General features: G+C 40.2%; 1 protein-coding gene across 2 annotated transcripts in view; it reads right to left on the reverse strand.

Moving 5' to 3' along the window:
• The window catches only part of LOC135220583 (BTB/POZ domain-containing adapter for CUL3-mediated RhoA degradation protein 2-like), a 68,756-nt gene extending 45,538 nt beyond the window's left edge, over positions 1-23,218 (reverse strand). The window contains exons 1-3 of one of the 2 annotated variants that reach the window (XM_064257829.1): positions 23,091-23,218; positions 16,007-16,142; positions 4,486-4,630 (exon numbers count right to left, since the gene is read on the reverse strand). In XM_064257829.1, the coding sequence (XP_064113899.1) occupies positions 4,486-4,630; positions 16,007-16,027 (166 nt within the window). In that variant the 5' untranslated portion in view covers positions 16,028-16,142; positions 23,091-23,218. Of the gene's footprint in view, positions 1-4,485; positions 4,631-16,006; positions 16,143-22,828; positions 22,983-23,090 lie in introns of those variants that run through there. The other variant, XM_064257830.1, reaches the window with a different exon arrangement.
• Positions 23,219-26,436: the final 3,218 nt, after the last annotated feature.

Genomic DNA, 26,436 nt, shown 5'->3' on the forward strand with positions numbered 1-26,436 from the left:
GTGGCATAATTTCATCAAGCTTACAAGTCAAGTTTAGGTAATCTAAGAGAGCCAAGCAAGCTTATAATGAAGGTGTGAAGGATGTCTTGCTCTCCAGTGGTGATGACCATAAGCGGTGGTCTACACTCAAATATCACTCTGCTGTTGATTCAAGCATGACTCCCTTTTCTTGGAGCCGATGGAAGAGCTGTATATTCCGATGGAAGAACTGTATATTGACAGAAACAGAAGGCAGCACTTTTAGCTCAAGTCTTTGTGAGCTTTCCAGAGCATAAACTGTGTTCAATGGCCTTCTGGTCTCAAAAAGTCAAAACTTTGTTTCTGGGCCTTGGCAGTTATGGTGGCATAGATCCTAATGGGATCTTTCCCATCTCCTCTGAAAAGACTGCTGGGTTCATTGATCCCAAGATAACTAAGATTTGTTTGAATTACTAGTTTTCCTTCTGTTTGGTGGATGGGAAGTTGCTGCATTACCAAAAGGACTAAGTCCATCCTCAAGCCCCTCTCAATATAAGCTAATTTCAATTGCCACCGTTTTATCTAAGGTCTTTTTAGAAGCTGCTCTGTAAACATCTTCGTAGGTTTCTTGAAGATAACATCCTGCTACCAGTATTACAGTTTGCTATGTAAAGCCTTGGTACTTGTGATGCACTATTGTCAATATCTGTTCCTGAGGGAGCTGAGGCAAAAAAAGAAAGAACATTTTCCCTTTGTGGGTTGGATAAAATATGTTAAGAAAATGTCTTAGAAGACATGCACAAGCTGAAGGGGCAGGCTTTCTATCTAAATCCTCTTCATCAGAAGAAACTGGAGACTAAAAGACAGATCCTTCGAAGACTTTGGCATAACAGGAACTTTTTGCAAAAAACCCATAATGTCGGCCAACTGCTGCTTGATGGGTGCCAAGGACAAATCCTCTACCACAGGTGCTGAAGAAATTGAGGTTGGAAGAGGTAGAAGAGGTAGTGCTGGCTGCTTGAAAGTTGGTGCCAAACACTTGTGAGCTAGCGCCAGCCATTCGGAAGTTGGCGCTGGGTTGGGAACTCGAACTGTCATTGGGAATTCAGAAGACGTTAGATGCTCTTAAGTTGATGGGCGCCTAGAAAAAGTCAATGGATGCCTCTTGGCACTCGATAGTTTGGGAGCCAAATTCTGGTGCTCCAGTTCAGAATGTTTGGGAGAATCATACTCTGGACTGCGCCTAGCACTGCAGGATAGCCGAGGGCTTCGAGATGGTCCCTAAACTATTTGCAGGGCAGCGGGAAAGAGCAGTCGATGTTGGTTGTACTTCTCGTCAAAGGTAAAGACTAATCTGGAAACCACCATCAGCGTCTCTTGGCAGGACTAGATTCCTCTGAGGTGAAAGGCAAGTGACGCACATTTAATGAAACAAGTTTCCAATGGCTGTCGGTCAAAGCCTAAGAGTGTACCAATTCAACTGAGGGGCTGACCATCGGCGGGCAAAGCCACCGGCCTCACTTGGACTTCCGGTATGTCACTTCCCAGGTTCAGGGAGCAAGACAGGCACCTTCGTCTACTCTAGGAGAACCAGCGGGACGAGCAGCCACCACCTCCACTTGCACGACAATCACTTGACATTTTCACTACACACTGTCCAAAAGGACCTTTAGGGATGCTATTTCAGCCATTGAATTAACCACTAATTCAATCTCACAATCAAACCTGCACTTGACACTGGCAATGGAATCAGGGTTAGAAGCATGGGAGATAGGCATGGGAGTAGGCTGTGCAATGGTAGGGGGACTGGTAATGGAAGCCAAAGCTGGAACAGGGGAAGAAGAAAGGAAATATTGTCTACAACGTTGGGTTAAGGTGTTGATTCTATGCTACATTCCTTACCTTTAGCTCTAGAGGCTGCCTTCCTCTTCCTATCTCTATCAAGCTTGTCTAAATGAGATTTCAACACCTTCCACTGCTTATCATCCCAATCCTTATACTCATCACATTCACTTTCGTGCAGATTTGCCTCCTACAGTTAGCACAAATAGGATGAATCATAAACCAAACTTTGTTAACCTAGTCTTGTAACCCTCCCGACAATACTGAATGCTGGAGGAACTAGAGTCTGACATGACATCCAACATACAAATTATAAAATCCTAGGTCAAAGCTAACAAGCTTGAAGGCTACACTACTGAAAGAATACTTCACCAAATCCCCAAACCAAAATACCAAAGGGTTGAACTGAATATAGAATTTAGGCCAATGGCCAAGCACTGGGACCTATGAGGTCATTCAGTGCTCAAATGGAAATTGACAGTACAGTGGGCCCCCTGTATTCGCGGACTCACACATTCACGGATTTCTCTTGGGAACATTTCCCCGCATTATTTGCAGAAAATTCGTGCATTCGCTGTATTTTTCTATGAGAAATATCCACAAATTCCTGGTTTTTGTTATCAATTTCATCATAAAATGCACTTTTTGTGATAAAACTATTAAAAAAAACCAAGTATGAAAATTTTTAGCGGTTTTTCTTGAGTTTTAACTAACAAAATAGGCTGTTTTTAGCGTTTTTATAGGGGTTCCAAACATTGGCGGGTTCTAACTATTCACGGGGGGGGGGGGGGGGGGGGGGGGTGGTACGCATCCCCCCATGGGGGGACCACTGTAAAGGGTTTAAAAGGTGTAACAGGAGGAAAACCTCACAGTTGCAGTATGAATCAAGTGTTAGAAGGAGGTGGAAAGTAAGATGAAGAAAGAAATTATGAGAGGAGATACAGTAAAAGGAACAAAAGTGGTTGAAGCTAGGGGCTGAAGGCATGCTATAAAGAACCTAAGTAATGCTTACAGTGGACCGCATGAGGTCCACTGATGGCACTAACTCCCTACAGGGTAAAATACCAATGAAAAAACTCAATAATGACTGCTGCAACATTCAATGTTATGTCGAAGGCCAGCAGAAATGAACTGAGCTCTTTTGCTTTGTTGTGGCTATCGTTCCCCAAAGGTGGGTAGGCTTAGTCACATACACAAAGCTGATAGAAGTGCAACTGCAATTTTTCAACTTAGGCTGCTACCTCCACTAGTGGAAACTACAGCGACGTAATAACTACTTGGGTAAGTTACTTATATGAAACTATGGTGTAAGAAAGAACTTGTGAAAATCACAATCAAGTAGTATATCATATAAAATTCAGTCACAGCAGAAATATAACTTTTAGAAAACTGTCTGGTGCTAAACTTCACATAAATTCACCATAAATCGAAATATTGTGCTAGAGACTTCCAATTTGTTGCAAAAGAAGGTAAATGATTGAGTATTATTAGAATATACGAGTTTTAGCTTACAATTGCGTTTTTCGACCATTTCGGTAAAGTCAAAATTGACCGAAGGTTGAAATTTTGGCACTTATCGTTATTTATATGGAAATACTATTTCAAAACTGATAAAAGCTACAACCATGAGTTGTTTTTTGTTGTATTCTACATGAAATTGCACACCTTTTCATTAGTAAAACTCTGTAATGGCTAATATAAAATGGTGCAAAAATTATGTCTGTGACGAAATAATTTCCGAGATGTGTCGCTGATGCTTTTTAGTGCGAGAAGAAAGAAATTTGCGCTTGCGCGCCTGGGTAACGATTGTAAACAAAACAACAGCTTGATCCGTGAACTCCCAGCATCCCCCAAGGGACGTGATTCAAAAGTTTTCGCCTAGTAGGCCTATAACTATTTTTCCGTGAATTTTTAAAAAACTTTTTTCGTCAACGTTTCGTACGCCGGTTCGACACCCGACAAGACAATTTTTGTTGACATTTAATATGTCCAATCGGCGTTAAAGGGTTAATACAAAAAATATATTTGACTTTGCATATTTTCTTTTCATTACTAAGAACTATTTAAAAACAAAGGAGATATGGGATAATTTTTGCTGTCATGAAGTTGTAAACAATACGTGGCGCCACCCTCTTAGCCTCGCAACGAACTAATGACAGTTGAATCAAGCCGAACCACCAGAGCTCCCAGACCATAGAGTTTTAGTTTTAAGAGGTTCAACTGTATAGCTTTTCTTTACAAAGTAATATTAAAGCCTTATTTATTGGTTTAGCCATAGATTTTAATTAAAGGTTTTCAAAGCCTATGCTAGGCTAGATTATCGTCAGTGGATAGCCTTCTCTTGGCCACCATTCGGCAATAGTATCCTTATTTTCATTTTATGGTTTATTTTCTCTCTCTCTTCATGTTGCCATTTGTAACAGAGTTGTTGTAAAACAAGTACATCGTTAAGTGAGGAACACATGTATTATAAATATAGTTGTTCTGTTCAATTGTTGCAAATGATTACTTTTCCCCAAAAAAATATCTAGGATTTTAGGATTATGGATAGATCATAAATCTGTATGTCTTTTCAGATTTATTGATAGTACTCCTGTTTTCTTCCAGTCATAGAGTAAAAACATAAGTTCAGTAAATAGCTGAGATATTTCTCTTCCTCCCATAACATGCTTGTTTTGTACTCACCTTCCGAATCTGTCAGAACCTCCATACGGCCAGAAAACATAGCTCTTAGCATATTGTCATGTTTAGTCAAAGTGCCAATAGTAGTATAATGTAAAGAGCCTCCAACATTCAACTTGACATACTGGGAAGGGCTCCCCTTAATAACCTGAAAGAAAATTAAATAATCTTAGAAATTACATCACCATTAATAAAAGGTTATTAGGAGCAAAAACTATGCATACAACACCCAGGTATGGAGAACTAGTAGAATAACCTGAATTAATTTCAATATCAAAACACTACTGCACAGTGCATCACACAAAATTGTTAGTAGAGCCAGGCACCCCATTATGAACCTTAAATTACGTATAACATACAACATACAACACTTGTGAATAGCAAAGACATACTAAAGACATAACACAGAATTTTAAATAAATTTACTTACTAACATGGATTAAACAACACTTTCCTGTCTTAAACTACCACTTCACAACAGCCAAAACTACTTGCACTCTTCAATGACAAGCTGGACAATTGGATAACTTCATGAATATGTAACTCAAAATTAATTAATACTTTCAAGGACAAGTTCTGAATCTAAAACAGTTCCATTACTACATATCGCTCTCTTTATACTTCAAATATGATTTAAAGTTACCCTTGAAAATTGGAGCAAGTGTGTCACATGCACAGATATAGCCATCTATTCATTTACATACAGTACATGAATTACTGCTATAGAAAACATCACTCAAATAAGTTTTTACAGTAACAATGTTCTATGCCACTGAAATTATTGATTTCCTAACTATAGTTTTCAAACCAATTATTACTATCAAGAAACCTTCTTAAGATTTTTGTTTACCCAAGTACAAGGACAAGTTCCTCAACACTAATTCACCCTTAAGAGCTGGGAAAACTCTGAGGTCGGCAAATTTCAGAAAAAACACATCAATGGAAAGAGGAAGATATACAAATGAACATAGTGTAGGAAAAAAATTCTAAATAATTCTCCCTACCTTCCATGAGAAGTTAAAAACTGCTATTTACAACCCCTTGTGGGGCCTCTTTTACCAATTGTAAATTTTACCAAGTTATACATGTTAATCTTATTTTACTTTGTAAAATTATAATTACAGCTCACACAATATCATACCAGATAAGAAGTAAACTCAGTAACAAATTCTGAGAATATTTATTGTAAAATATTTACATAAATTTACAGACATCGATGATGCAGTAACTTTTGAGGATTACATATACAGTACAGCCTCGGTTCTTGACGCTAATTCATTCCAGAAGGAGCGTCGAAATTCGATTATTTCGAGAACTGAATCTAGTTTTCCCATAAGAAATAACTGAAAATGGATTAATCCGTTCTTGACCATCAGTTATTACCCTAACCTTGCCTTTTAATACAATACATTACATGTAAATTACAACTAAATAAGTTAAAAGTTAAATAAATATCATGTTAAACGTATATTTATAATTTTAAATGTATAATATACAGTATAAAAGAAAACTGGCCTGCATGCAACCGATTGTTGACCAAGCTGCATAAGCTACCTAGGTAAATAGTAAGTAGAACGTAGTGTAGTGGGTAGGCATAAAACGTGTTGCCAACAAAAATAATAAAAACATTGAAAAGCAAGTCTAATTATTACTGTAAATTAATAAACTATTAAAATTAAACCCAATTTATATTTATCAAAAACCTACGAAAATTTGCCAACAGTAAGTCGGCATTTAAGGATGTAAACAAACCACAGCGCAGCCCTGGTGGTTTATAGCGGGACTATGGTAGTAAACAAACCATATCGTCGCTATAAGCCTAGAAACGTTTACATTAGGTATTAATTTATGGTAAATCTTATACGGAGTCGACTGCAATACTGTATACAAAATCGCTTGAAAATTATCTTTCAGTAAATGTTATGATACTAACGATTTTGTTTCATAAATGTCCTTATAAAAAAGGTGTGTCTTTTATGGCAAATTGTCCAATATCAGGGCTGGTTTCAAGCTTATTGGACTTTCACAATTATTATGGTACTGCATGGTACATATATACATACGTATAAGTAAAAGAATCTTCTTAATTTCTATAATTACTATAACATTACATACCAGCATCTCTTGAGTTTAATATCAAGCTAACCTCTTTTTTACGAGGACGCTTATAAACCAAGCATACAGATTGCGTTCGTTACCGCGCACACGTTACATATGTAAACTGTGTCACGACCAGATCTCATACGTAAACATTGACGTCTTTTTACAGTAGACATAAAAGAATCGTCTTAATTTCTATAATTATTCTATACCATAGCGCCTTCTCTGATTTAAGCTAAGGCTAACCTCCTCTTTACCAGCAAGCTTAACAAAGCTTAAGATTGCATTCGCTACCGAACGGCACACGTTACGTATGTAACAAGTGGTTTCACTACCAAATCTCACACATGAACAATGACGTATTTTTACAGTAGACATAAAAGAATCTACTTAATTTCTATAATTAATGTATACCGTAGCGGCTTCTGAGTTAAGCTAAGGCTAACCTCTTCTTTACCAGCTAGCTTAAAAAGCTTAGATTGCGTTGCTACCGAACCAAACATGTTACTTATGTAACTGGTTTCACTACCAAATCTTACACATAAACATTGATGTATTACAGTACGACATAAAAGATTCGTCTTAATTTCTTAATTACTACGCACTTAATATGGCATAGTGGCTTCTCTGATTTAAGCTATGGCTAACCTCTTCTTTAACGGCAAGCTTAACAAAGCTTAAAGATTGCATTCGCTATCGAACCGCACATGTAACCTACGTACGTAACATTGCCTTCACTCCAAACCTAACACTTGAATACGTATTGCATTTGCTACTGAAACGCGCGACTCAAGTGTGAGCATGGTTTTAGAATAAGACTAAGCTTGAAAAAAAAATCAAGCAAGGGTGCTTGATTAAATCTTTATTTCGCTCATCACTTTCATGCAGAGGAGAGGATAGATGAAACTTAAGGTTTATTTTGGAGTTGGAAATGATGGAAACATTTTGAAGAAGGAAAACGCGAGATGCCATGTAAACACTTTTCCATTATTTCAGAGATTAACAATAGCAAAAGGTTTGAACATAGATAGCCAGTAGTAATGTTGGGACCCATGATAAATCAAAAGGTAACTGCGTATAGAGTTGATACCAATGAAAAAGCAAACTAAATGCGCGCAAGGTGTACGATACACGACACATGTTTGAATGTTTGTAAACAATAGCTGCGGAACTTAAACTGCTGAGTGGCGTCACCGGTGTTACCAACCATTTTGCTAAATTATGCTAGTCAGTCCAAGCAAGAATTTATGCCAAATATGGTGCAATTTTGTGCCAGAATTATGCTATTAATCTATCATTATCTAATTTCTCTAATACATTTGAGCTAAAACAATGATGTAATGGAAATTTAAAACATTTATATGTTAGGTGAAATGATACAAAGTGACGAACAGACAATATTATAACTAATAATTTGAGGATCTTTACATGTTAGCAAACTCGAAATAAAACACCATTTTCCTTTAATAGATCACGTACGCAATCACTAGTATACTATTTGATATGCAATCACTATACTCTTTTCTTTCATCTGTCCATCCGCCTGTGGTGTTTTTGTATGGTAACACTGTGTCCCGGGCTTTAGATAGTGACATTCAGCTTAGTTTCAACGATTATAATAATATCCTATTTCGAATATTAACGGTGTAATTCGCATACAGTAAATTATTAAACACTTTTCAGTTGCAAATGTACACCCAGATATCCTTTTATTTACCTAAAACTTACACATAGCGTAACTATCTAAAGCCCGGGACGCAGTGTTACCATACAAAAACACCACAGGCGGATGGACAGATTAAAAAAAAACAGAGTATAGTATACTATTTGACAAATGTGTGAAGATCACACATACAAATGTGAAGAAAAACATACAAATTTTACTTATTACTGCATCATTATCATGCCACTGAGAACCATTTTTCTTTACCAGGTCACATACACAATTAATAAATACTTGAAAATGTGTGAAAATTACTTCAAATATAACATTTTGATATTTACTGAAAAATCAAAACTAAAAAAAAAAAGGTAAACAAACAAACCAGTCTCTACTCAAGAAGAAAAACATACGTACTTATTACTTGATCATTATCATGCCACTGAAAATGAAATTTTCATTATTAAAATGAAGTTTTATTGTATACTTACCGAACAATTATAGAGCCGTGATTTCCACGAGCGGCAGGATACTAAATTCAAATTTAGCGCGTCGGCGTCGCCAACACTGGTGGTGATGACGTCATCTCCCTCCACTCGCGGGAGAACCAGGTACAACTGCCCAGGTGAATCCAATTCTTTCTGCCCGTCCGTCCACCTAAGGGGAGGAGGGTGGGTATAATCATAATTGTTCGGTAAGTATACAATAAAACTTCATTTTAATAATGAAAATTTCATTTTTATTGTAGTGTCTTACCGAACAATTATAGAGCTGATTACACATTTATGGGAAGGTGGGATTCAGTGGACCACTAGTATTTTTAAATGGTTACATTTATTGCAATACCAGTAAACACTCAAGGTGTCTGTTGTACCTTACCTTGTAAGAGAGCTACAGCAGACTGTTACTGCCTCTGGTCGGTGCTCTTCTTACTATTGTAGAGGAATTGGAATTTGACCAAAGTTAGCCTCTACAGGAGTGGAATCCTTCCGTAGTTCAAGCGAGTCAAGGCTGACTGACGGAGGATAGTAACAACAAAGATTGCCCTTGCCCTGGGCTAAGACCAGAAATTCAATCATACAAAACATTTGTCACCAACACCAGATTTAAAAACATATATACCCAACCATTGTAAAATCTCGAACCTAACCAGGACTGGTGCGTATCCCAGGTACTCAGTACCCCCAGCTTCCCTTGAACTCGACAACCTATTCAAGGTGAAAAGTTAGCATAGAGGTGACGACCCCTGTGCCGTTTCTCCCAACACCATGCCAGAAACCGCCACCGGACCTAACGTTTTACAATTTCTCGAAACCGTTTCTATCTCTTTGAGATAATGACTCGCAAAAACCGAATTCGATCTCCAGAACGTTGCTCTGAAGAATCGAACGCTAAAAGATAAATTTTTCTTCTGAATGCTAAAGAAGTTGCCACTGCTCTAACCTCGTGAGCTTTAACTCTCAGAACGGAAAGATTGTCGTCTCGGACTGCGAGTGAGCTTCCCTGATAAGCTCTCTAATAAAGAACGATATAGCATTCTTAGAAAGAGGACGAGAGGGATTTTGAACCGAGGTCCAGAGCTTAGAAGATTGTCCTCTAATACCCTTAGTGGCAAACAGATACTGCTTAATAAGCCCAGAACTGGACATAAGAGCCTTTCTTTCTCCTCATGTCCAACCAAATCAGATAAGTTCCTTACCACAAAAACTCCTCGGCCAAGGATTAGAAGGATTCTCATTTTTGGCTAGAAAGGTCAAAGATACCGAAAATACAGCATTGCCTTGAGAGAAACCGACTCTTTTGTCTATAGCGTGCAATTCGCTGACACGCTTAGCAGAAGCTAGTGCAATAAGAAAGAGTGCCTTCTTAGTCAAGTTCCTGAGTGAAGCCGACTTCAAAGGCTCAAACGGTGGCCCCATGAGGAACTTAAGCACCACATCTAAGTTCCAAGCCACTGTATCTTGCGGGAGCTTAGTGGTTTCGAAAGACCTAATGAGGTCCGACAGATCTGAATTGGAGGAAATATCCAAACCTCGATGTCGAAAAACCGAAGAGAGCATGGCTCTATATCCTCTGATCGTCGAAGGAGCCAGTTTCTTAGAGTTCCTAAGAAATAGAAGAAAATCTGCTATTTCTGTTAAAGAGGTCGCAGAAGTAGAGACTTTAGCACTTCTACACCACTCTCTGAAGATTCTCCACTTCCCTTGATAGAGTTTGTTAGAAGACTCTCCTACAACGAGCGATAGCTTCTGCAGCTCTTCTTGAAAATCCTTTCGCTCTGACAAGATTCCGGACAGTCTGAACCCTGTCAGAGCTAGAGCGGACAAGTTTTGGTGGAACCTCTTGAAGTGAGGTTGTTTGAGAAGCCACTTCTCTGGAGGAAGAAGTCTGGGGAAGTCTACTAACAACTGGAGAAGGTCCGGGAACCACTCTTTCCTGGGCCAAAAGGGAGCGATTAACATTAGCGTTACATTGCTGTGCGACATGAACTTGTTCAGCACCTCTCTTATTAGACCGAACGGAGGGAATGCATAAGCTTCCAGACCCGACCAATCCAACAGCATTGCGTCCACCGACCAAGCTAGAGGATCTGGGACTGGCGAACAAAAGAGAGGAAGACGGGTTGTTCCTTGATGTCGCGAACAGGTCTATTGACGGTCGTCCCCAAAGGCGCCAAAGTTTCTGACAAAATCTGTTGTCCAAAGTCCACTCCAGAGGTAACACTTGCTGTTGACGAACTTAACTCGTCCGCCAGGACGTTCATCTTTCCCGGAACAAATCTCGGGACTAGCTGAACCTTCGCTTCGTTTGACCACAGGAGGAGTCCTGGCTACTTCGTACAGAGAGAAAGACTGAGTCCCCCCCTGTTTCCGCACGTACGAGAGAGCCGTGGAGTTGTCGGAATGCACTGCCATACTCGACCTTCTACTAAGCTCCGAAACTGTCTGAGCCCCAAGAAAATTGCTAACAGTTCCTTTACATTTATGTGGAACTTCTTCTCCTTCTCCGACCAAGCTCCTGAAGTCCGTTGATTTCCCAGTAGGGCTCCCCAACCTGTGTCCGATGCGTCGGAAAAGAACTGTAGGTTCGGGAGGATGGGTCGTAAATCTAACCCTTCTTCCAACCTTGCTCGAGAGAGCCACCACCTTAGGTCCTCTTTTATTTGATCTGTGACAGGAAAGGTAATCGAGTCTGGTTGTGTCTTCCTGCACAAGAGGCTCTCAGGAAAAACTGCAGAGGTCTCATGTGCAGTCTTCCCACGTCACAAATTTCTCCTCATGACGTCAATTTGCCCAGGAGCCTCATCCACTGATTGGCAGAAACTTCCCTTTTTGTCCAAGAACTCCTGAAACTGTCTCAGACAGCCTTGAACCCTCTTCGGGGACAGAAAAGCCCGAAAAACTTGAGCATTCAGAATCATCCCAAATAAAGGATGCTCTGAGATGGAACCAACTGGGACTTCTGTTTGTTGACCAGAATTCCTAACTTTCTGGCAAGATCCAGAGTTGTTCCAAGGTCTTCATGCACCGACTCTCTGATTCCGACCGGAGAAGCCAATCGTCCAGATAGAGGGAGATTCTTACTCCTAATATGTGCAGCCAGCTTCCTAGCGGGATAGAACCCTGGTGAAAACTTGAGGAGCGGTCGCTAGTCCGAAGCAAAGCGCCCGAAACTGAAACACCTTGCCTTCGAACATGAACCTCAGGTACTTCCGAGATTCGCGATGTATCGGAATGTGAAAATAAGCGTCTTGCATGTCCAGAGAGACCATCCAATCCCCCTGTCTGATGGACTCCAGAACCGACCGAGTGGTCTCCATATGAAATTTTGTTTTCTGGACATGCAAGTTCAGGGCGCTCACATCCAAAACCGGCCTCCAGCCCCCTGATGACTTGGGAACTACAAAAAGGCGATTGTAAAAGCCTGGAGGAAATCCCCTTCTATCTGTTCTATCGCTCTTGAGAACAAGCGCTTCCACTTCTGCGGCTAGCGCCAGAAATTTGTCTGAGCCCGGAGAGTATGCCTGGAATGGAATTGGCACAGTGAGAGCGAGGGAGGTGAAAACGAGAGGAATACGATAGCCGAACTTGAGTACTTGCACTACCCAGGCTTCTGCTCCTCTGTTTTCCCATTCCTCCAAAACAGCGCCAGCCTGGCTCCCACTGGTGCATGAAGAACCGAGCTTTCATTTGGAAGGTTTGTTAACCTTGGCCGAGGCCTTAGACTGAGGTCGCAAATTCGACTTCGGCCGAAAGAAGCGCTTGGGTTTTCTCCCTCGAAAAAGGCGCTTGGGTCAGAGGAGAAACCGAAGGAACAGTCTCCACAGGAGCTTTAGGTCTCTTAGTAGACTGTGCCAGTAAATCCGAAGTAGATTTCTTATCTAGCGCAGACGAAATTGACAACACTACATCGTCTGAAAGAGGTTATCTTTCACAAAAGGAGCAAACAAGAGAGCAGACTTCTGTTGGGACGTAACCCTTTTAGAAGCAAAGGAGCACCAAAGTTGCCTTTTCTTAGGGTACCAAAGGCGATGAGCGAAGCTAACTCATCACATCCATCCCTAATGGATTTGTCCGCACAGGACAGAACACCAATCCAATCCTCCGCTAACTCCTGAGAAAGAGAAGGACAGTCTTCGATCTTGGCCGCTAAAGCGCCAATAGTCCAATCAAGGAAGCTAAAGACTTCCAAAAGTTTAAATTGATTTCTTTACAACGGGTCCAACTCAGGCGCTGTAAAGAAAAACTTTCGCTGCGGCGAAAGCAGATCTTCTAGAGGAGTCGATTAAACTGGAGAAGTCTCCCTGGGAGGAGGCAGAAACTCCCAGAGAATAGCTTCCCCAGTTACATAAAACCTATACCTCTTACGAAGCAACTAGAGGGAGGGGGGTAAGCAAAAAGAGCCTTCCCTAAGTCTCTTTTCATAGACATCCATTTCTCCGTCTCTTTCAACGAATGTCTAACCGCTTTAGATAGAACAAGTTTTGGGAGGAGAGGGTCTGAAGTTTTCCTCCTCATCAAAAAAAGTCGAAGTTGGGGAGCGCGGGCCGCTTTCTCAAAATAATCTGGTATAAGATACCAGAAGAAATCTAAGGAGACGTGAATAACACGAGAGGTGATGTGATCCTCCTCCTCTACTTCTTCTTCATTCTCCGATACCGCCGAAGAAGTAGACGGAACTACAACCGGATTCTGAAGGTTTCGAACCACCTTGACTCATTCATCAGTTGGTTAACATCTCTAACTGCTTGCGCAAAGGCAGAGACGAATCAAAAACAGTTAACGTAGGCTTGGAAGAGCCTAAATGTTCAGCAGGAGGCGGAAAAAACTACTTGCGCCTCGCTCGGAGCCGTCGAAATTCGAGGCGAACAGGCGCATCAGGCGTAACAGACGAAAAAAGCGCCTAAAGAAACACCCTTAGAACTGCTAGCTACAGCGCTAAAACCACAATCTCTACTAGTAGATGGAGCCGAAAAAGGCACAGATTGAGCGACGAACGAGCCGCTAACGGACGCGGCGCAACCCTACTCTCAGGCTCCTTATACCGCTTGACTGGAGGAGGCGAAGAATCGGCGCCCTGAAACGCCTCTTTAAGGGACGCGAAAACGGGCGAATCTCGCCCAAAAGAGCGCAACGCGCGACCGGAGAGAATCGCTTGAATTCATTCGAAAGGCGTCTGACCGCAACACCTTTCCAACGCTTAACCGAGCCCTGTTGAGGCGCAACAGGCTCAACAAGAGTAGGCGCCTGTCTGTGGCAAATCCGATCGACTTCCTTGGACTTCCGGTATGTCTTCTCCCCGGTGCGGGGAGCTGGACAGTGACCTTTGTCTAGGAGACGTGTCAGGACAGACAGACGCACCCTCAACTACACTCTTACCTGAAGCCGCTTTCTCCAAAAACGTCTTAACTGAATTACCAAGTTGCAACCGTATTCGCTAGTACCGAAAATTTCTGATCTAACCTCGATTCCAGACTGGCAATGGTGTCGAAGAAACTACACGGGAAGCCGGAGAAGCGGGATTAGTAGGAGGAATAGGAGGTGTAGTTAAAGGAGACATAACAATTTTGAGGATAAACAGAAGGAACAGAAGCATCGCAAGACGAAGCGGAGCTAAGGTCTACTTTCCCTAAGCGCGCCTGCTTTTTCTAATTCTGTCTTTAGCTAATTTCTCCGAGTATGAACTAAAAAACTTCATTGAGAATCAGTCCAATCATACACTCGTTACATGTTCGATCTGCTGAACAAACCTGTCCCCTACACTTAACACATTTAGTGTGAGAATCATATTCTAACTTGGATAATCTAGTTTTACATCCTGAGATGCAAAACCTAACTCCCGACGGACTAGAATCCGACATGGCAACGCCTAAATAAAAAGCAAAATAACAACAACGCCAAAAAAGAGTACTTCACCAATTCCGAAGATCAATTCCACAAGAAAAAAAGCGAAGCAAAGTCATCCAACCGCACCGACCACCGATGTTCACCGGACGCCGGCAGGAAAAGAATTGGATTCACCTGGGCAGTTGTACCTGGTTCTCCCGCGAGTGGAGGGAGATGACGTCATCACCACCAGTGTTGGCGACGCCGACGCGCTAAATTTGAATTTAGTATCCTGCCGCTCGTGGAAATCACGGCTCTATAATTGTTTGGTAAGACACTACAATAAAACACCATTTTTCTTTAACAGATCACATACACAATGAATAAATACTTGAAAATTGTGTGAAAATCACTTCAGACATAATTAAAATTTTGATAACTACTGAAAAAAATAAAACTTGAAAAAGGAAAAAAAAGTAATTCATTACTCATGAAGAAAAAACATTAACACTTTACTGATCGTTTGTCATGCCACTGTGGGTATTTATTTATATTCACAAAATTTAACATTCCTTAGCTGGGTTCAAACTTAGCAATTAACTCATTTGTTAGTGCTGCTTTTGAGGCAATTTTACTATGAAGATACATATATTCACTATAGCTGTGTATGAAATTGAGGAATTTTCTTCATTTTATTTAAAATTTTAGTGATAATACATTCTAAAATTGTACTAGAACCCTAAGTGTGAAAGAAATTATGCTAAGCTCCAATTCTTGGGTCAAATTATGCTAGAAAAACATGAAATTATGCTACATTTGGTAGCACTGGATGACGCCAACTAGCGGCGGCTGGCGGAAACAGTTTTGTTTACAAACATCATATGGTTGGGAGTCGGAAACTGGTTTTTTGGTTGAAAACAGATACAAAGTTTATTGGAAATTTAGTGGCGAAATCCGATTATGTCGAGTTCTAATACGGTCGTGAACCGGGGCTCTACTGTACATGTTTTTTCTAATATTTCTTAGCACTTTTCTCTATCAAAATTACAATTACACGTATAACTGACATACTATCATAAAAGATAAGAACTAAAACCAAGAACAATCCCTGGGTATATTTAAAAGGAAAGAAAGTAAGGAATGGGCAAGATTTTTATGATTAGTATCTCTTCAATACTAGTTCAGTGCTAATTCTCCTTGAACTGCTTGTGCCTTTGGGTGAGAAATTACAACATTACCCAACATCCTCCAAAGGTCATACCACTACTACCTGACATCGAATACCGTATTCTGACATCGAATACCGTATTTGAGGTTATATTTTTTATTTTCCTTATATGATATCTATAGGCAACATCTGGAATTCAATGTTCTTATCATTGACTTCAACAGAATCTCAAAAAATTATTCACTACATTTTAATTATCTTTACACTTGCCTTTTTGTGATCGCCCGACATGTCTGAGGTGGGTGAAGGTGGCGCCACCACCACTGTCCTTGTCGACTCCAGGGTAACAGCCTGCGTCACTTCTTGCACCCCCGCCACCACCACACCACACCCACTGCTTACGCACCTATTGACAAAAAATGTAAATAATGGATTAAAAGGACCATCCGATAATGCATGAAAAGATGAAACATTCTAACAAAAGAACAACTTCAAAAATTACACTAAGAACAACAGGATTAACTAACATCTCACTGCTGCAAGTTAAAAAAATGTAGCAAGGATCCTTTCAGAGATGGACAAGCCCCAGTAATATATATGCCAGAATATTCCTGGCACCAGGTAGCCCAGCAGTTTTCTTTGGTACAAATGACTATATATGAAGATGGTTGAGATGGAAATTATTAAAATAAACAAGATTTTTTTTTAGTATGAATGTACAAACCATCATCTTATTCAAAGAGCCTTCCTCCTTAGCTGGGATTTTCATAAGGAAAATCACAGCTAAAGAGGAAGTATCATGAAAATGAGCAAGAGAAAACCGAGAGCAGCCAACATAGAAATGCTGAGGCTGATAGGAAACTGAGCTGGAGACTGTTTTGTCTGAAAGCCATTTTTAAGAAAAAAAAAACTGAAAGCTCATGTCCTCCCTGTATTTAGTGAGAAGTACAGGTTGGCAGGCAACAATACAGTGGAACCCCTTATTTGCAAAGGCTGCACACCAAATTTCCCCCAACCCCAAAAATACATAGCTAGAATCCACAAATGCCTATAAAAATGTTTAAAACTGCCTATTTTTAGTTCAAACTCAAGAAAAACCCACTAAAAATGCTTATACTTGATTTTCTTAATAGTTTTTCACAAAAAGTGCATTTCACCATAAAAATTATTTGAAAACTCTGTAATTTGTGGATATTTCTCATAGAAAAATACAGCGATTACGGGAATTTCATGCAAATAATAGGTATATAAGGTCCATAAAGAAATCCACGAATAAGTGAGTCGGCGATTAGCAGGGGTCAACTGTACTGTAAGGAGGGCAATATAATGTGATGGATCCTCATAATAACGATCCACCTATTCATCTTTGATAAAAAGAAACGAGAATCTTGCTTTTCTAGACAAAGTTCAAAAAATAGGAACTCAACATGTTGAGTAATTCACCTGCAACACACCCCACTCCAGCTTGTATTTTGCTAGACTGCTAATTTGAAAAGAAAGATCCCAATTCCTTCCCCAATTCAACCCTACCATATGGCAACCCTTTTAACTAAAAGACTTTCCTGTATATTTGGAGCTTGGTTTTCTATATAACTTGTTAGGCAGTCATAAAAAATCTTGGACAGTAGACTACGGACTTGTGACTAACACCTTAAAGGTAGAACTAAGGTCAAGGTGACAGACTCATGCCTTCATTACTTGTGAAAAATTTCCTCTTGAATCACACAGGGGAATGCCATACTTCATACCCCATTCTGAAGACAAACTATCAAAGTGAGCAAAATTGTTCATAGCTACTATGAGTATGGATAACTCGGCCAAGGAAGAGAGGTCCACGCCAAAAATTCAGAGGACTGGCTCAAGGCAGAGCTACAGACTTTACTGCAAGGACTGTGAAAAGCTTGTCTTAGAAGGATGGATCAGTTAAGTCCACGACCTACACTACACAGTACATATACGACACCAGAGATAACACTGTTATTTGAGGTCTGTATGACATACAGCTGATCACTTGGCAAATCTGACAGACAAGAGGAAAGGCAGAGAGATCCACATTCCAAGTTGCAGAAAGTCATCATCAAAGGCAGTCCAGGATCTGAAACAGAAGAGCTGAACAACAGGAACTGGTACACCAGTTAACCTAAGAAAATAAAGCCTTTCTCCAAGAAAGAATGCAAACACAGTTCTGACCAACCAAACTGACCATAATGGTTGAGTTGGTCTGCTAAAACATTCCCTCTGGCTAGAATGTATTTACTATATGCTGACAGTTCAATGGCATGATGAACCACCTATGTACTAGTGCACCTGTCTAATTAAGTGACAGAGGTGAAGAAAAATGGTTTCCCTTTTTTTTTTGACATATCGACACAAATCACATTTCCAAGATCTTAATTTGCAGGTAACACCCATCTTCCATCCATACATCTGAGTAAACTCTCCTTTGGTGTGTCTGAGAACAGAGGCATCTCAGGAGGTGGGGTGTCAAGAAAATTCTATAAGGAGGTTCATATCCTTTTCCCCTACCTCCCACCTCAAGAGCATAAGCTGGGAGGGCAGGCACTAGGGCTGAGCAATGCTATTGCAGTTGCAACTCAAGCAAGTGCAGGTGGAAGCACCCATGTGGAACGGGAATGACTTCTCCAGAGACAACAGGACTACCTGCAATAGCCAAGTTGTTTGTTCCCCTCAAAACAGGAAATGAACTAAAACTCCCCTTAGCAGGCTGATGTAAGAGTCTTAGTGAAATCATAGTTTGCCCAGGTATTTTGCCTGTTGCTTGGGTTCACCCAGTTTATCATGGTCCCCCAAGCAATGACAAAATGTTAAGAGGATTCCTATGTTACACAGCACTTGCTTCTCCAAGGTAGCCAGAACTAGCCAATTGTCCGAGTAAAGCATCAAGCATATACCTTTCAAATGGGACCAAGCTGACACCAAGGTGAATACACATGAACACCTGGGGGCAGTCATCAATTTGAAGAACAGGGATCTAAATTTGTATTGTAAAGTGTCTTGGTGAAAAGAGAAGTGGAGGTACTTCCTAGAGAACTGATAGACAGGGCCCTGGAAGTGCATGGCCTTTTGGATGGAGTCTAAAATGGAGTACGTATAGACTATTCTACCATGAACCAAGTCAGTAAGACTAACTCAGTCAGGAGAGAGATAACAAGGACTTGTCTCCAGCTGCTCTCTCTTCCAGGAAGAATGACTATTAAAGCTTGGAGTGGTTATCTACAACTGCCAGTGTATTCTTATCCAATATCCCCTTCAAGCTTTCCAAGGTCTAAGAGTGTAAGTCAGGAACACTACCAATTAACAAGAAAAAGAAGTGTGTCTTTGAAAGGTAGTTTGGGATCTGAAAAGGACACTAAATCATCAAGGGCTCTATGCCCTGTCTCTGCCACCTTGGTCCCTCCTATTCTTGGCGGAGGAGGGAACTGAAAACCCCTGCATCTCCTACCCGTAGTACATGGTAGTCCGGGTTTCTTGCCTCAGTTTCAAGTACAGGAGGCCAGCTTCCCATGCCAGACACAGAAAAAATGGCCATCCCCAAAGACTTGGCTGCTATTCCCTACGTCACCCATGAGGACTTGCAGAAGACTCTCTACATCAGATCAAGGTGCATGCCATCAGAACACCTTCTCTACTTCTGCCTCAATATTACTCTTTGGGAACCATAAAGAGGAACGGAATCCTGACCATTCCACTGTACAGGATGACTCTCAGCCAAAATTTATTGGGAAAAGAGCACACATATGTAATACTATATTAACCTTAAGGCCTTTAGAACTTCTTGTGTATCAATGCGGAAAGAAGCTAACTATCTCTGCAGGACAGCAAAGAACCTTCTGCTTGCAGACACCACACAATAAACAAGCAAGCAACCACAACAGTCAAAATAACCGCCTTGGTTCCTTAAAGCACCCTAAGGTACACACTGTTGATGAGATACTCAAACGAGAGACAGCGTTGCCTTTCCACAATAAGCTCACCTGGAACCAAACAGTCTCTCTGTTCTAACCTAGCAGAAGAGAACCTGATAAATTCCCAAAAGCATAAGTTACATCACCTCCCATAAGGGAAGCTGACAAATCAGTCTGCCTAGGTTAACACTTTAGTACCATGAACAAGAACAATTACACCTAAAGATACTGATCACTGAATAACAGGAATGAGCACTCGGAAACATCCCAAGTATCTTGAAGACTACATACATACAGCTCGTCATGATGCCTACTTGGTGGTATGGTAATGTGGGGGCTTTCCAAAGATGAATATGCAGTTATATATGCACAATACATACAAGGATCATTTATGCATACGTCAAGAGTTCTGGACAAACCCAGCACCACCTAGGTGGTTTGCACAACCAAACACTGTTGATTAATATTGGTTGAAGGTGTCAAACCCATGAACGCAAAATACTCTCACTTGGAGAGAGAGCTCAGCATACACACCTGGACAGGCAGCCTATCCACTCAAGTGTAACCCTTCCCATGAAAGCAGGAGGAAGGCACCAAAAAGGTTTGATGTAGTCAAAAGCACAGAAATCAATCCCTTTAAAGGAATATACAAACATCTTTCGACCTTCCTTCACTGTTCCCAAACATTCTCCCTGTGAAGAAAGTGACCAACACACCAATGCAGAACAAAACTGGGAACTTTCCTAGATAGTGACCCCCAAAAAGGGTTTTAACCCAGTATGTAGCCACCTTTACAGCCTGTTTAGTACAAGCCCAATTGGGGATTTCCATAAAAACAAAAACAAGACTAAATATCACATAGATAATGACCGCCAAAGAAATATAAGTCCTCGAGAACGATCCCCAAAACCCTTGGAAGTCACTATCTAAGAAAGGTCCCAAAGCTGACTACACAAACACTTGGGACATTACTAAGCAGCAAAACCACCACTTGAAAGTTCTTCACATCACCCACTGCCCATTTCCTTGTTCATTTACATATTGAAGAAAAATTATACAGTTAAAATGATGAAAGACAATTCAGCTTGATATCAGTAAGAGCATAGCAATACGTCATGACCACCACTAACAAGAAAAAAGTGCTTGATTACAACAGGTTAGCAAGAGATCTCCTCCCCTTTGTCAAACCAGTTCCAGCTGATGTTGACGAATACATCTACTATATAGTATAAGGCAATGGTGGGCTTTAATGTTGGAAAACTTATTCTTCACTAGATATTCAATTTGAAAAATAAACTAATTTGATGACTAAATAAAATTACAGTAAAAAGCAATTTGGCTAGATACTATAAAAGTAACCATGTAATCATTGTACAGAACTCCTCATAGTTATTGGAGAAGAATGTAGAGTAGGGGTTATGAATTACTTGAGTGAGAGGGGTGGGGGGGTGGTTGCAGCCACGGCAAGGTAATGACACAGCATCCAAGTTTAAGTTAGGTAAAAGTAAGTTTGATCAAGTTATATTCCCCCTGAAATGCCTACTTGGCCATCAGTAGCCCTGACCCCTTACTCTGCATTCACCAGTAATTTTTTTAAATCATTAGCCTCCTTGATGATATTTTCAAAAACTTTACTTTCTTTAATTATAACAAATGAATACTATGGTCGATGGAGAGCACTGTCTAGCTCTTGCAGAAATAGGCTTCTCAAAACAAATTCAAGCTTCCTCTCTAAAGGGCACTATAGTAGATTCACATCAACCGTGCATTTGATGTCTAGGCCAGTCCCTTACGACGCTCCTGATTGGCTGTTGATTAGCCAATCACAGGGCTGATAACTCAGTCTCTCTTGAGAGTTCACATAGGCAGGATCTATGTTCCACCTCTCCTGAAAAATGTATCCCTCAGGAAAAGTGGAACATACATCCTGCCTATGTGAACTCTCAAGAGAGACAGAGTTTCCAGCCCTGTGATTGGCTTATCAACAGCCAATCAGAAGCGTGGTAAGGGACTGGCCTAGATGTCAAATGCATGGTTGATGTGAATCTACTATAGTAGTAGTTAAGGTAAAAATCCGCATGGTACAGGGGTGGACCATGTACGATCAATGATTGCAACCCCAAGAAGAGTACATTATAACGCATCCTGACACCGGAGTAGAGGTCTTTAGCTCCGTTTCTCACCAACAAGAAGTCGCGTCTGATGCCCATCTCCGATGTCAGGACGCGTTATAATGTACTTTTTTGGGGGTTGTACACATTGATCGTACATGGTCCACCCCTGTACCATGCGGTTTTTTTTACCCTATCTTCAGATTATTGGGAAAGAATTAAAGATTTTGATGCACAAATACAAAAGGAAAATCTTCTGGCCTACTTCTGTATGCCTAGTAGCCATTTCCCAAGTACTAGGTACCACTGGGGGAAACAACCGAGTGGACTAAATGATCCAGTCTTGCCCGCTTGTTGATCCACCCTCCGAAAAAGTAATTTAAGTTGTCCTGACACCAGAGGTGGGCACCAGTCATGAGTCATCGGTGGTTGGAGCAACACCTCGAGACCTCTGCTCTCCTTTCGAAGAAAGCAAAAGTACTTTTCGGAGGGTGGATCAACAAGCGGACAAGACTGGATCAGCTAGTCCACTCGGTTGTTTCCCCTAGTCTGGAACCAAAGCGGGTAATTGTAGGCAACAACTCCGCAAGGACTGAAGGAACGGCCCTGTGAATACGACAACCACTAAGGATTGGGGCGACTAATGTATTTTGCGGTGTTCAGGATTGGCCCTGTGGGTTAATTACAGTAGATTCCCAAAAATAACGATAAAATCTTAGCAAGCAACCATAATACTATAGGAAACTGTATTTTTCAAAGAAATACCCGACGAGGAGTTATTATTACCTAGATCAGCCCAAAGTGCTTCCAGGTTAGCCTAGGCTTAGGCTTATATTAACCGTTATTCCGATCAAAAGCATGAAGAATGTAACGCAGAACACTTCTTTTAGTGCTCTGCGCATTTTTCCCTGTTGTCAGCGGAGCGACCCTTCCATTTCTTTTGTTTCTCCAACGACTCTGGCCTCTGCTGAGCTCCCAGACCCAAACCTAAGAATCTCTGCCCCTACTCCCTAATACTTCCAAAGAGGCTACAATCAGTCCTTATATGACCAGACCTTTCCAACTTGCCGACGACCTCAGGTTGCGAAGATCCAGCGGACTGGACACACCACCGAAGGGAAGCAAAGAGTCATTCCCTAAAACAATGTGTTCTTCAACTTGACAGCAGAAGCAGGGGAACACTCCCCCCAAAATGGCTGAATTGATCAATTCTAACGCCCTACGACCACTGACTCGCGACACACAGCTAACGCTTCACAACGATTATAGTTATCTTAACATATCAAGGTAGACATAACCAGACAACCATTCCCGTACCGTAAAATGTTGGCAGATTAACGACACAATTTAGAAGACACTTCACGAAACCTTATTCAGCACACACCACCATCTTGTGAACAAGTGTTGCCAGAACGTCAGATTGACGCAACCTCACCGAATGCGAGTTGTTCAGTAATTTCGTTGGGAAATTGTAAAACAGTTGCAATTCTTAATTGGGCATTTCAAAAAACATTATTTTAATTATATTGATAAATTTCCATCATATTTTAAGCTTTTGCTTAATTTCCCAAAACAGTGCGAATATTTTGTTATTTTGCTTTTCATGTGGTATCCTAAATGGACATTTGTAACAAGTCTGTCGAATACAAGCAATAGAACGAACCCTCTTGAAATTACGCTTCTTGACAGATTATCCTGCAAAAGAAAATCTGACATTAATAGTTTGATATTGAGTAGTATTTTCAAATTCGGCAATAAGCTAACAAACACCAGATCTTACCCGAATTAATATCTTCAAATGCGTCACGAAGATGCGGAAATTCCTTTCCATCTGTTCATATTGAATTCCGCGTTGTGGGCTTCACATCCGTTCGTCAATGATTCACAGTCTTAAATTAGAATTACAAAGAAGATTATGAGAAATATCTTCATGTAAAGTCAAATAAGAGGTCCTTTGGTCAATGGAAGAATAGCCACTCGTTATTATAAGAATAAAGGATGACAGGAGAATAACGTACGTAGGTGGTAACACTGTTTTGGGGGAGACAGTGAGCAAGACTTGGGCCGATTGAGTATTGGGGTGCGGGTGGGGCTTACTTGCCAATTTTGTGTAATGTGCATTGGCCTCGATTAATGCGTATGATCGTTCAGCTAGAGAGAAAACAAACATACATTTAATAAAACTGCCGTGTTCAGTTTTTTTCGCAAAAATAAGATGTTTCACAAGCCAAAAGATTTCATCTTCCGAAGGGTATTTGGAACATTCCTTGTTCTCAACAGGCAGCGTGAAATCAAATCGTAATCTATTACCGTTCAGTCTCGAAATGCATTGATTTGGCAAATTGAAAAATAAAAAAAAACTATTTTTAACTTGAGCCATTCCCAAACTCTACATCCCCTTACAATAATGATGTTGATCCAATCTACAACTACACCATTTAACTCAGTTCGAGTTTTATTTTTGTCCTTCCAACAAATAAATATTTGTTATTAGTTTTGCCACGTACCATAAGTTTCCCATGGATATCAGTGCCTTAGACGCTTGCACATTATATGTAGTATTGTGTGCATCGAAATGCAAACAGGTGATTTGCATTTGCTTCTCTCTCTCTCTCTCTCTCTCTCTCTCTCTCTCTCTCTCTCTCTCTCTCTCTCTCTCTCTCTGCATGTTAAAGGCTTTTCAGCTGCTTATAGTGCACCCATTTTCATATAATATTTATTTCAGATTAGCAAGGTCTGATTAATTCCAAATAAATCTAAGCTAATTACCCCAAAAGAAAATAACACCTTTTTCATAATACTTGCAACATACAAATTCAAATTCTTTATGAAATGTGTCCCAAAGCATGGAAGAACTTTTTACAAACTTATCAGTGTGACTATTAAACAAAATTCCGTCGTGTTAATCGATAACAACAACAAAATTGGCGCAGTTCTTACCATAAACTGCAAATTTATCGTCTAGTAAAGCCTCTTTACTCAATACTTATGCAAAAATTTATTGACTAGCAAAATATTACATTCAATTTCTTAAAGATGTAGGTACATCTACTAATCTGATACAAAGACGCCAATTACATTTACGCTTTCGCATCTCTGGAATACCAAGGAAGGAAAATTGGTTGTAAATGTTCATAAGAGGAGAAATGTATAAGAGTTGATTTATATACTTGGTATATGGCTGGGAGGAAAATTAAATAATGGGGTACATGATCTGCAAGACAATCTCAAGAGACCGCAGAGTAAGGCTTAAGATCTTGTACTTCGTTTCTATACTTTCCTCATGGCCACGTCCTTAGTTAATATTCTATTTCACGTTTTACTCTCCATGGTAGAAGTAATAATATTTGTTTGAGGAGGGAACGTTGGAAGCCTTGGCGCTTAGAGAGAGAAGTGAAAAGGAAGTTGGTACAGGAAGGAACATGGTAATGGGAACTGGTGTCTGAAGTAGCTGACAGGCACCTATGGATAATGGAGTTAAAGAAAGGGCCACCTTTGGGCATTTCCTTTATCTTGGGAATCATTTACGCTCAACAGAATTCTAATTAATGAGTGCCTCTGCTCCAGGCAGATTTCAATCCTATACATACGCACACGCACACACACACACACACACACACACATATATATATATATATATATATATATATATTTATAAAAATCTATATATATATATATATATATATATTTGTACATAAAACACATTCTTTATTTAGTTAACGACGACCGGTTTCGAAGTAACTGTCTTCAACGTCAGGTCTGACGATTTAGAGATTTTTTAATTTTTCTCTGTATTTTTGTTGTTAGACCTAGTGATGGAGACAGTACTTCGAAACCGGTCGTCGTAAATAAATAAAGAATGTTTTATGTACAAGTACTGTTTTTACTCTTATATTATAATATATATATAATTATATAATATATATATTATTATATATATATATATATATATAATATTATATAATATTACATGTGTGTGTACAGGGTGTCCATAAATTCATGGTGCAATTTAAAATACTTGTACCTTTGTAACTATGCATGACAGATTTTTAATCTTTAAAAAGGATAAGAAAGTTTGATGTGCCTGGTTTTTCTGGTCTTTTGAAGATTTATTTGTCGTCTATTTTTTAAAATATTTTCAGTAATTTCTGACTTAAAAATGATTTATTTTCTTTTGCAGAACTGCCGTTGGCCCATGGCTTCATCAGAAGAGAAAGTCAACTGCGTTCTATGGTTGGCAGAGCTTAAATGTACTGTCGCTGTCTAAAGAAGGTTCTCAATCCAATACAGTATAGAACCACCACACAGGAATTGCACAGTCATGCGGATGAAGAAATTAAAGGAAACGGGTTCTGTTATTAATATCCCACGGTCTGATAGACCATGAGTTGATGAAGGAACTGTAGCATCTGTACAACAATCCTATGAAAGACGTTCGATAAGTCTAAAGGCCCATCCATACTATGAAACTTTGTTTGCAAACAGTGTTTCCTGTCCAGACCTCAGTTGTCGTTAGGATACTTGTCGGTGCAGTAGCCTCTGTATTCTACGTGAATATTTTAATTCACGCCGAGGAGGGATAAGAGAAAGAAAAAGCCTACCTTTGATGGCGGGGCGATTCAATTAGGATTCTTTTCAATTCCCTTTTCTTTATCGGTGTCCG

The sequence above is a fragment of the Macrobrachium nipponense genome, chromosome 2 (assembly GCF_015104395.2).
Source record: "Macrobrachium nipponense isolate FS-2020 chromosome 2, ASM1510439v2, whole genome shotgun sequence".
In the NCBI taxonomy this organism is placed as follows: domain Eukaryota; kingdom Metazoa; phylum Arthropoda; class Malacostraca; order Decapoda; family Palaemonidae; genus Macrobrachium; species Macrobrachium nipponense.